Source organism: Emydura macquarii, unplaced genomic scaffold, assembly GCF_026122565.2.
Source record: "Emydura macquarii macquarii isolate MOO-44397 ecotype Brisbane River unplaced genomic scaffold, CSIRO-AGI_Emac_v2 contig_1119, whole genome shotgun sequence".
Taxonomy (NCBI): domain Eukaryota; kingdom Metazoa; phylum Chordata; order Testudines; family Chelidae; genus Emydura; species Emydura macquarii.
This window is the reverse complement of record NW_027131256.1, coordinates 8,166,827-8,179,549: the sequence shown is the minus strand read 5'-3', so window position 1 is coordinate 8,179,549 and position 12,723 is coordinate 8,166,827. Positions and strand designations below refer to the sequence as shown.

General features: G+C 41.7%; 1 protein-coding gene across 1 annotated transcript in view; it reads right to left on the bottom strand.

Moving 5' to 3' along the window:
• Positions 1 to 12,501, bottom strand: part of CFAP44 (cilia and flagella associated protein 44) — a 61,777-nt gene extending 49,276 nt beyond the window's left edge. Inside the window, 7 exon segments of the mRNA XM_067546427.1 lie at positions 154 to 325; positions 1,315 to 1,440; positions 2,869 to 2,944; positions 2,946 to 3,025; positions 6,107 to 6,259; positions 10,368 to 10,487; positions 12,471 to 12,501. Coding sequence (XP_067402528.1) covers positions 154 to 325; positions 1,315 to 1,440; positions 2,869 to 2,944; positions 2,946 to 3,025; positions 6,107 to 6,259; positions 10,368 to 10,487; positions 12,471 to 12,501 — 758 coding nt within the window.
• Positions 12,502 to 12,723: the final 222 nt, after the last annotated feature.

Below are 12,723 nucleotides of genomic sequence, written 5' to 3'. Positions count from 1 at the left end.
CCCTCATCACTTCTACAGCACTATAAGCCTATTGATTTCACAGGAGGTTCTCCTGATTATACAGTACTGGTGTGAGACCAGAGTCAGGCCTGACTCTTTTTAGATAAGACAACTCTAGTTCTAAGTCTACATAATACCACATGAGGAGGATACTTGAGAGCGAGGAGGTTAATTGGTATCCCAGAGTCTGAGGTCACAAAGGGTTGTGAGTACAAATCTTCATAGTTATAGAAGAAGGTTTCTGAGATTTTCCTTTCTAGCTTCTCAGGCTTTTTTTCTGGCTCTGGGGGTTTCTCAGTATCTTCCTCCTGCTCCTCCTCTTCCTCTGTTTCCGAAATAGTGACAGAAAAAAGAGCCTTAGTCAGATAGGTAGAAATGTCAATATCCTAACTGCAAAAGTGAGTTAACATTAACTCTTTCCTTCCTCCCAAGAAATAATATGCACTACAGTGTCTAAAAATACATCTATCTTTGTATTATGAAATGTATTCTGTGAATAGCCTCTAATGAATAGCATGTGCTTTTCTAAGTTTAGAAAAATTTGGTTCTAAATAACCAAGGTAAGAATGTTTTGAAAATTCACTGCTCCATACACGTAGCAGAAAACTTCTGTCCATGTTTGTAAAATGAGTCCTCTTACACTGACTTTAAACTTTGAGACCTTAAAGCCACGGGACAGCTTTATTCAAACTTCACTTGATCTTTAGGTCTCAATTTGATTTAGAAAAAAAGCCAAGTTTGAGGCTTCTTTCTTCAGTGGATATTGAGTGCACAATATTATACTGACTAATCAGTACAAACATGCAGCACTTTGCTCCCTCCCATAAAGCAGAGTGCTACTGAGACACTGTGCTAGCAAAGGCTTCCTAATACTGTGTTGCTCTAGATAATTCCTTACTGGAGCTTAGTGCATTGAATGGATACGGTCAGCTGGAACTGTAGTCGGTTATAAACATGAATTTCAGGTTCTATTCCTCAACCTGAGTCAGTGTCAATTCTTGTGGTTTTACAGTCACGTTATCTTTCTTTGTTAACATGTTGGTCTTTTCCTGTGGTCATGTGACGCACCAATACAAACAATCAAGGGGATAGAGACTGTCCAGGGAAAAGCAAAATGGACTGGACTGCACGTTAAGTGCTGTGAAGCACACAAAGTGAACAAGCTGAAAAATTAGAGAAAAATAGTTGTTTATCTAATCTCTGTCCGCTACAGTGGCCTTAGACGTTACTTCTAACAATAGTAGGCAAACAAAAGAAATTTCAGGATTCAGTGAGATTTTTAATTTGATGTCCTCTCTTAAGGTGAATACTCACGGGTACTGCTGCTATCTGACTCAGCACTTTCCACCGGCTTCTCTATTCCTTCTGTCTGTCCCTCTGGAATTGGTGGTACCTCTTCTTCACCTGGTGGTTCCTTTGAAGGACTACTTTTGCTTTCCTCTGCAAACGAAAATTGGGATAATTTTTACTTCAGCATTTCAACAGGGTATATTTCTCTGTTTTGCTCTCACACTCCATATTTGGATAATGCAGCATCCATAGTCTTGGAGACTTAAAATTCCTTCTATCCTACAATGGATTTCCTACTCACGCAGGGTGGATTACATTGTATAAAACTGATTTAGGACTTAAGAGAAGAAGAGCACATCCTGGAAAGGAAAAATGCATTAACAGAAAGAATGAATTAAAGGGCCAAGGTATATGGTGCCCAAGTTCCAACAAAATATCCTACAAAGAACTTCAATTGACTCAGTGCACTGAATGGTGGTGCCACTATGCTGCTATAACATATCAAAGCACTGAAATAGGCTTGTCTGGATGTTTTGGGTCCAGCTTCTGTCTGAATGGAAGTAGTAATCTATGCAAAGATTGAAAAGGGCTGAATGAGTTGACATTCTCAGGACTAAGTAATCCAGACCAAAGGCACCATAGGCCAAAAAATAAAGGAATTTATTATAGTGCTGACTGGAGAAGCTGGTCTAACAAGCATGGATTGTAAGAGGACAGACAATGGATCTGGAAAGAGTTGGAGGAGCAACCACTGAGGACAGTACACAGCTTCTACAGGAAGAACCATCATGGACCACGGTCGAGAAGGAATTGGCTGGAAATATTTGAGGTGATTCACATTTTACCACTAAGAGATGTCTCGCATACTGCCCATCACTACTTTTGCCTAAAAGAGTCAAAAATCTTAAGAGCTAGGGGACTTCCACCCCATCTCATGTTGGAGGCTTGGGGCATAAGACCAAGTCCCATGTGTATATATTATGCCTGATTCCTGTACCTTGTGTAGTCAGAATAATGCAAAATAGATGTAAAATTCCATCAGATCAGAATAATGCAGTGATGTAAATTTCTAAACGAGGTGATGAGCAATAGAGAATCAGGCCTATATTTTTTAAAAAGATTACTTCCTGTCTTTTCAAGCTTGAACAGTGAACGCAGAACACACACAACACTCTTTGGGCCCGCTTCTTACCAACACACACGAAGAATCAGATGCACTGGGCCACTATGGACATCTTTGTGTTGCACAGCACACCTCAGTCAAAGGCTGACAGCCTATCTTGGTTCATCAATCAACCCTAGCCCCAAGACACCCACAACAAACACTGGTATGGAACCAGGGCTTTCAAACCAAGAAATAAAAAGTCCCTAAGAAATTACATTCCTGATTTTACATTGGATAAGAGTCTACACTATGAAAGATCACTTTGGGGGGTTCCAGTTTCAGGAGGGTGAAAGGAGTCAATGAAATGCAGAATGCTGCCCACCATTGTGTCATGGGGATACTGGAGAATGTAGAAGTTATAGAATAACTCGAATGGATTTGACCTGCAAACTCTGGAAAAAAAATCCACCCACTTTCTCCTGAAGGTTCACGGATCTTCTGAGATTCCAGCTGTCCTGCATAATCCTTTGAAGTGTCAGACTTTTCCCCCATCTGCCTGATCCTCCTGATTTGAACCTTTCCTAAGTTTGTTCTCATCAGAACTCTCGTTCTCTGGGACTTCCATTTCTCCTTTATAAACAAGAGCATGTCTTATAGACAGATTAGTAATGAGACCCTATCCACATTTATTACTTGTTTTCTTATATCCCTCATGATAAACAATTAATTATCTCTTAGTCTGTCCACCTATACTTTTCAGATGGCCTCCCCGTTACATTATAATAACAATGTGGTGACTTATTGCAAATTTTGTGATATTTGTTGTTTTTCTTATAGTGCCAGCTCCTGGAATCACAAATTTCAGCTTTCATTTAAAATAAGAAGTATATTTCTACCCTCAAGACTGGTGAAAAAAGCTTGAAAACATAAATTCTGAAGGCTCAAAGTGCAGAAGATAAAAAGAACCCCAAATCTATTTTTTAAAAAAACAAAAAACCTCAGGATATTTAAGCCATTCTGATTTTAGAGTCCTGACTCTTGATTTTGTATACTTGGGGCTGGTAACAGAACAGAGCTTCTACTACCAGCACTATAGTTTAGTCACAGATATAGCTGTAGGCAAGCTGAATGAATACAAAGTAGGGTGTCCAGAGACCTGAATTCTCCCAATCCTGCCACTGTTATCTTGTGTAAATTTGTACCAGCCACTTAACCTCTCTATGCCTCAGTTACCCCATGTGTGAAATGAGAATAACACTTATCCATTTTAGTAAAGTGTTTTTATATCTATGGCAAAAAGTCCTCTGAAAGTTCAAATTATTGTAATTATTAATCAATCATTTATTATTAAAATTAGGGATGTGTCATAAATCTACTCAGCTCTGAAAAATGCTTCAGGCTGAAAGTTGGTATGAAGATTTCAATCTGAGCCACACCAGGGCAGCATGCTGTTGTTGCAGTGCTCAATATTTGTAGTACCTTCGTGTACTATGCCACGGGTTGAGAGTGCCAAGGAAGTTCAGGGATCAGAATTTTTTTTTCTCTGATTCCAGGAAAAGAACTCTCACAGGTTGACTGGCCTGGGAAGCATTTGTACTGGTTCACCACCTAGGCGTCTTTGCAACAGTTGTTTCTCATATGAATTTTTAACAGCCAGTATTTCCTAAACTGTTAGAATGAATTTTTATGCTATTTGAAAACTGAGGTTTCAAGCTTACAGATGATATAGTGCAAGGAGTTCAATTTCTATTAGTTCTGGACATAGTGACCACTAAAATCATGTCTGAATTCAAATGGAAAAAAGCAAAATGTTAACTAGAATATTATTTTTAGATCCAATGTCTCGCAGTTTGCCACAGCTAGAAACTAATGCTGCTCCTTTCTAGTCCTAGTGATATTGATCTGTAAACTACATCAGGCTTATACTGGTTCCTCAGCCGTGCTTTACTGGCACACATCCAGGGTTAAAACCAAGTTTTCTTTCACTTTCAGCCACCAGTGCTTTAAGCTGTGGAACTTCAAAGAGGAGCTCTACATTCTCTCAAACTGCCCTCACCCTGCCATGCTGCTTATAAGCCACATCCGGTCTTAGGACAGCAAAATGCGTACAGTCATGCCTTTTTAGTTTTATCTTAAATAAATTGTTAATTGGCAATTTTGCTGACACAAAAGAGTCCCTATAGTGATTCCCACAAGTTGTCAGTAAAATTGTAAGAGCACAGAGCTTTGGAGATAGTGTCTGTGCGGTTACTGTGGCTTTAAGAGAATGAATAGAATCTCCAGGGTGTGAGAGCTGACAGCTGGGGGAGACAGTGGGTTTAGGTTAGACCACTGATTCTCAACCTGTTTGCCATGGTGGGTTGCATATGTAGCTCTCTGTGTGTTATCATGTGGGCTGCATCCGCACAGTATATATGCTACCTGTATGGCCCTGAGGATATCACATGGACTGCAGCTGTGTGCTGAGAGCCACTGGGTTAGACTGATGGACCGACCTGAGTTCAGATGCTCTGTATATATGTTAACTATGAATCCAGTAAAGACTTTTGTTAAATTAGTAGCAATGAGTTGTTGTTGTTATTAAGACTAGTGGATTACCAGAATATAAAACAACATACAGGGCTCCCATCAGAATCAAAATGTGCCTTTATTTGAATGTGTTTTGAAGCTGAATTTTGTGCTTGGGTAACAAAAACTTGTAACATCTGATTATATGACACTGAATCATTGAACACTCTCTTCTTATCCCTTATCCCATGCATGAATAGTGGGGGCAAAAAACCTACCTGGCTTCAAAACTGAGCTTGATAAATTTATGGAGGGGATGGTACGACGGGACAGCCTAATTTGGCAATTAACTGATCTTTGACTACTAGTGGTAAATATGTCAATGGCCTGTGATGGGACATTTGATGGGGTAGATTCTGAGTTACTACAGAGAATTCTGGCTGGTGAGTCTTGCCCACACGCTCAGGGTTTAGCTGATTACCATATCTGGGGTCAGGAGAGAATTTTCCCCTAAGGCAGATTGGCAGAGAACCTGGGGGTTTTTCGCCTTCCTCTGTAGCATGGGACATGAGTCACTTGCTGGTAGATTCTCTGTACTGTGAAATATTTAAACCATGATTTGAGGACTTTAATAATTCAAGTCATAGGTTAAGGGTCTATTACAGGGACGGGTGAGGTTCTGTGACCTGCATCGTGCAGGAGGTCAGACTAGATGATCATATTGTCCCTTCTGACCTTAAAGTCTGTGATTCTATGAGGCTAAATGAAATATTTCTTATGTTTTGAGTTCACCTTTGAAAATGGCAAGTGACACCCCATGCTCTACTTATAACCTTTAATTCAGAACTTCATTACAATTACTGCACTTTTCTTCAGCTGATTTTAAATTTAAAGGCCCTTTTCTGGAAAAGTGAGTTTTACCTCACTCACTCTTTTCTCCAGGGTTAGCTGCCTTATATCTTGTTTCTTTACAATGTTTGACTTCTTTCTACATGGGAGAGTTTGCTCTTTTCCACAAATGTCCTATTCTTTCTTGATTCCTTCTCCATTTCTATCTAGCTCAGTATCTATGAGTAGTAAGAACTGCCCACCACTGTCATATTCTGCCCACCACTGTCTTTTTAGACTATTGAGTTAATGGAGACCTTACATGATGATTGAAACATTAGACCACCATTAAACTCAGAGGAAACCTCTACTCACCTTCTGTTGCAGACTCCCTTGGCTTCTCTGTCTCTAACTCTGTTTCAGGATCTTTGGAAATGTCAGACTTCTCCCCATCTGCTAAATCCGGCTGGCTTAGGTCATCACCAGGTATAGTCCCTTTGGTACTCTCCTTCTCAGATTCTTCCTCTCCTTTATAAACAAGAGTATGCCACTGAGACAAATATCTGTGTTTCTCTTAGCCTGCATCTTGTACCATAGTATTATTACAATACTTGCTCAAAATGCTCGAGGGGGACAGCCCGTGCAAGCAAAAATTTTCATTTAAATTTTCTTGTAATTTTGATGATAAAGAATATATTCCAAATGTGAATCAGATATAAATCAATGCAGCACTGTCTACAGTTCTAGTACCTCTGCTATTGCTCATAGCTTTGCCAAGCTGTATCAGGGTAAATTTAACATGGTTGGTCAATTTCATTGCTGCTATTCAGAATCCTGGAGATGGTATTATCATTATTATTATTCGCTATTTCTATTGCAGCTTAGTTGTGAAGCTGTTGGTTTCCTCCTGCTGCTGCTATTTGACAAAGCATAAAATTCAGAGATACCACTTTATTTCATTCTACTGTCTCTTCCTTTTTTCTTTAGAAAAACAAAAAAGCTAATCAAATGCATAACGCTACATAAATGCAGTGCTGCGGTTGATATTTTAAATGTATAAAAGTCATGAAATTAAATAATCACAGGAATATATTCTACTGTTACATTTTTGAATCTTTGGGAAGGAGCAGATCTAGTGGTTAAGGTGAGTGAATGTCAGAAGATCTGGATTCTATTCTTGGCTCTGTCACAGACTCCCTGTGTGACTTTGGGTGACAAATTTCACCTTGATGTGCCTCAGGTTCAACATCTGTAAAAAGGGGACACTAATACCAATTTTTGTAGTAGTGGTTGCACCAGTGAGAGGCTCAGAAAAAGGAGTTATAACTGCAATCTGTAATTATACTGTAATAACTAGTGATGTGCTCTGAAACTCTAAGCTATGTCAAACTTGACTGATTTCATTTTATGTTCACACTCAAAATCAGCCAAAGTTTGTAGGAAACTTTTGACCTGACAAGCCTTTCAGCAAAACTGACACTTTCACTATATCTGGATAGGTATGGAGTGTTTGAATCTGAAAGCAAGGTCAGAAGGGACCATTCTTATCTGGATAACACAGGCCACAGGACTTCCCTGAATTAATGGCTGTTTGAATTACAGCATATATATTAGAAAAAGATGAACGCTGGATTTAAAAATTGCCAGTAATGGAAAATCCTCTACAAACTTGGGGAAATTGTTGCAGTGGTTCATTACCCTTACTGATAAAAATGTACACCTTATTTCCAATCTGAATTTGTTTAGCTTCAGCCTCCAGCCATTGGGTTTGTTTAACCTTTCTCCGCTACACTGAAGAACACATTATACTCGTTCTCCATGTAGGTACTTATAAACTGTGATCAAGTCACCCCTTCAATTTCTTTTTGTTGAGCTAAATAGATTGAGCTCCTTGAGTCTATCACTACAAGGCATGTTTTCCAACCCTTTAATCACTCTTGTGGCTTTGTTCTGAACCCTCTCCAACATCCTTCTAGAATTATGGACACCAGAACTGGACATGCTGTTCCTGTAGTGGTCACACCAGTAGCGGTCATCATTCCAGCAGCAGTCACCAAATACAGAGGTAATATAACCTCCCTACTCCTACTCAATATTCACCTATTTATACATCCAAGAATTGCATTAGCTCTTTTGGCCATAACATCACACTCAGGGCACATGTTCGGCTGATTACCCACCATAGAATCATAGAATCATAGAGTTGGAAGGGACCTCAGGAGGTCATCTAGTCCAACCCCCTGCTCAAAGCAGGACTAATCTCAGCTATATCATCCCAGCCAGGGCTTTGTCAAGCCTCAGCTTAAAAACCTCTAAGGATGGAGATTCCACCACATCCCTAGGTAACCCATTCCAGTGCCTCACCACCCTCCTAGTGAAAAACTTTTTCCTAATGTCCAACCTAGACCTCCCCCACTGCAACTTGAGACCATTGCTCCTTGTTCTGTCATCTGCCATCACTGAGAACAGTCTAGCCCCATCCTCCCTGGAACTCCCTTTCAGGTAGTTAAAGGCCGCTATCAAATCCCCCCTCATTCTTCTCTTCTGTGGACTGAACAAGCCCAGTTCCCTTAGCCTCTCCTCATAAGTCCTGTGCTCCAGCCCCCTAATCATTTTTGTTGCCCTCCACTGGACTCTCTCGAACTTGTCCACATCCTTTTTGTAGTGGGGGGTCCAAAACTGGACACAATATTCTAAATGCGGCCTCACCAATGCCGAATAGAGGGGAATAATCACTTCCCGTGACCTGCTGGCAATGCCCCTCCTAATGCAGCCCAATATCCTATTAGCCTTCTTGACAACCAGGGCACACTGCTGACTCATATCCAGCTTTTTATCCACTGTTACCCCCAGGTCTCCATGACCCACAAGTCTTTCTCAGAGTAACTGCTTCCCAGGATAGTCTCCCATCCTGTAACTATGGTTCACATTCTTTGTTCCTAGATGTATAACTTTACATTTGGCTATATGACAACACATATTGTTTGCTTGCACCCAGCTCACCGAGCAATCCAGAGTTCTTTGTACCAGTGCATTAACAGTTGATCCGATTATATGACAACTGGATTGTTGAACACCCTCTCCCCTGTCCCTTATCCAATGCATAAAGCTAAATGAAATAGTGGTAGTTATGTTTTGAGTTCTCCTTTGAAAATGGCAAGTCACACCCAGCTCTAGTTATAACCTTTCAGTTCAGAACTTCCTGCCAATTATTGCACTTTTCTGCAGCTTTGCTTTTGAATTTAAAGGCACTTTGCTGGAAAAGTGAGTTTCACCCCACTCATTCTTTTCTTCAGGGTCAGCTGACTTATATCCTTTTCCTTTACAGTGTTTGACTTCTTTCCACTTATTCTTTTCCACAACTTTCCTCTCCTTTCTTGATTCCTTCTCCTCTTTTGTCTAGCAGAGTAACTATGAGCAGTAAAAATATCACCATATCATATGCTACCATCACTGTCTTTTTAGATTATTGAGTTAACAGAGATCTTCCATGATTGACATATTAAACTACCATCAAACATGAAGGAAACCTCTGTGACCTGAGGTGCCTAGGGTAGTCCGCACTCAAATGCCAAGGTCAACACAGGCTGCAAAAAGGAGAACAGATTCTCCCAAAACTGTTGACTTACACTATAGCTAGATTCACCAACCAGTCACAAACTGTGCTCCTGATTCCCCCCCCGATCTCCACACACTGGTTATCAAGAAGCCTAAAAAGAAATTACACAGCACCCTTTTATTGCATTTCAGTCTCTGGCTCCCAATCAGCAACTAGGTCCAGTAAAGTGATGTTATTTAAAACTCTATTCATTTTACAACATGTTCTTCTGATCCCTAAAGGACCAGCTACGTTACCAGATCAATATTAGTTAGGCTCTTACCCAAAATACCACACTGCCAGCCAATCCTTTAGTATCTAAAAGTAAAGGTTTATTATAAAAAGAAAAAAAACAAACGAGAAGAGATGTTAAATGGTCAAAGCAATCAGATACATATATGAGATTTCAAAGTCCATATATCCAGTTCTTAGCAGCATTGGTGAGTTTGCTGGCTTATAAAGTCCCTCTAGAACACATCCAAAACTTGGATGGGTCTTGTCAGTCCCTTGTTCAAAGCTTCAGTTTGTAGAGAAGTTACTTCAGAGATGAGAAGCAGGACTGAAGACAAGATGGAGATGTTGCAGCTTCCTTTTATATCCTTTGCCATGTGGCTTGTTCCAAACATAAACTCTCAGCCCATGAGCATGGAAAAGCTCTAGGAGTCCCCTGTTCACTGGCATGTCCATACATGTCCTGCTGACTGAAAAGCATAGCCCCTAGCCTTTCTCCCCGGGCGCATTGTACAGCTGATTACCCTTGATGGACCATCAAACAGGGTAGATAGTGCTCATGCCAATTTGTCTGAGAGTGTCCCCCAGGAACATAGTACAAGTTTGAGATACAGATATATCACACACATTTATAACTTACGATACGAAGATGCATACATATTAATAAGCTTATCATAGCTAGCAAATTGTAACTTTTCCACTGATACCTTACACGGCATATCTTGTAAGATTCATTACAATTTTGTAGTATTGGTATTAACAATATTGACACTGTTTGGCATATAGATGACCAAAAACTCCACCCACCTTCTGCTGAGGATTCATTCGGCTTGTCTGCGTCCAGCTCTGTTTCAGGATCTTTGGCAGTGTCAGGCCTCTCTCCATCTTGTAAGTCCTGTTGTCTGGACTCCTCTGAGTCTTCCTTTTCTTTATGAAAAAGCATGCCATTGAGACAAATCTTCGTTTCTGTTAGCCTGCCTCTTTTATCATAGTACTACATGATACTAGCTCACCATTCTCATGAGGGGGAAAGCAGATGCTAGCATGCGCAACAGCAAGTCTGCAGAATTTAATTTTTTTAAAGTTAATGTTCTTATAATTACTATCATTACAAAGAAAATCTTCCCAATGTGAATTGAGTGTAACTCAATGCAGTGTTGCTTATAGTTCCTTCTAGTAGTCTTCTGTTGCTCATTTGCTTTGGCAAGCTGCAGCAGTGTGAAATTAACGTGACTCACTAGTTTCCTGGTTGTTATTCAGAACTCTAGAGTATTGTTTGTTTTTGAATTGCTGTTTAGTTGTGAAGCTGTTCATGTCCTGCTGCTGCTGCTGCTGCTATGGAAAACTATAAGTAGTAGAGTTGGGCATTGGAGTTATTCACAGGGGAAGAGAACACAAATTATGGACTCTAAGGGAGAGGTTTATCTAGTGCTTTTGCCTTAAGGGAATACGTTGGGTTTTGGAAGTTGTGTTTATGGCAGGTTGCAATGTGGTTGTGTTTATAATATACCTGTGACAGAGTGTTAGGCCACTATTATCTGATTCCTGGTGAATAAAAGATTAACCTCAGCTCAGTTTCCCCCTCCTCTTCTACAGCTTCTCAGGGAAAGGCTATAAGATTGGTTACTTGTGAGACAGAGAGGGAGAGAATGCCTTTTGGAAGATCAGGCTTTATATCCAGGGTCATTAGATTGGGAACAGTTTCCATCTACCCTATTTTACTTAGGGTAATTTCTTTTGGCTTCTTTTTATAAACATTATTCCTTAATGCAAAGAACTTTGGTTATGTCTGTTTTTTCTGTCAATAGTCAGGTTTCTGTGTTTGGGAAGGGGGAGGGAGAGGGTCTCTAATACACATACAGTTCATCATTTAAATCTACTTTAATCTAAATCTATAAACATGTGTAAGAAAGACATTATTATTATTATTATTATTAGGGATTTGGTTTTATAAAACCAGGAAACAAAATACAAAGCAAATCTAAAGCTACATCTGACCAAAGATTACTTTCATTCTGTCCATAGCAATAATAAATACTAGTTATAAAAAATTTTAAAAACCTATCTAAAACAAATAGTGTGACAAGCTGCTGGAACGCTACCGTTTTGGAAGTTATTTCATATGAAATTACACAACGGTTGTGCCATTTTATTGATTCACTGGAAGTTGGCAACGATTAATCTGAGCTATGAAACGGCCATTTGATGTGATGTTTCCAGTCATCAGAAACGTGATAAACCATGAGACCGGGCCCTAGGATTATTAACAAACGTGAGACGGTTGAATGGATCTCCCATTTGCCTCAGTTCATGCGGGCGGCACTTGGGTTATTAGAATCTGGGCCAGCTTGCAGGACACTTGTTTGCTTTTTGCTGGTCCCTCGTATTGAGCTAATCGTTTTAAAAGGGGGGGGAGGGGGAGACACGGACTGGTAAAGGGCGTTGGGCCAGGCGGAGTGATCCTGGCCACAGTGACTTGGGGATGGGGGGGGTAACACACAGGTGCATCAAGACAGCAGGATTGGGCCACAGGCCAGTCCCCACCCAGGGCTGAGGGGAGGTGTGTGCAGAGTGAACTCGCTGGAAGGCGCTGGGGGCGGGGGTGAGCTGGGGCTGCCTCTAGCTCAAGCCGGGGGCAGTGGCTGCCGCGGGGGTGAGGGGGGGGTCCTATGGAAGGGGGAGCTGGAAAGGGATGCAGGGGGAGTCTCCATGGAGCAGTCGGGGGGTGAACGCGGCCCCCGCGCTAAATTCAGTGCGGGGCTCCCCGCGGGCAGGGGTCCAGTGCGGGGCGGGGGTGCCCCGATGGGGGTCCCTGCAGGGGGCAGCGCGAGAGACAGGGGTCGGGGCGGGTTTCCCTAGGCTGGCGGTTGCGGGGGGGGGGGGGGGGTGTCTCGCCCCCGTGCTCGGTACCTGACGCGTCCGGCGGCCCCTCCGCCTCCATCTCTGGTTTACCTGGTTGCTAGGCAACCGCTGGGGGGGAAGGTGCCGCGCCTCCTGGGAATTGTAGTTCGAACGGCCGCGCCGCAGGCGGGAGAGCGCATGCTCCGAACGAGGTGACTTGAGCCAGGCAAAGTAGCAAGCGCTCGCGCAGAGGAGCCCAGGGTAGCATGCCAGAGAGAGAGAGAGCGAGAGCGGGAGTGTGCGCGCGCATATGGCAGGGGGC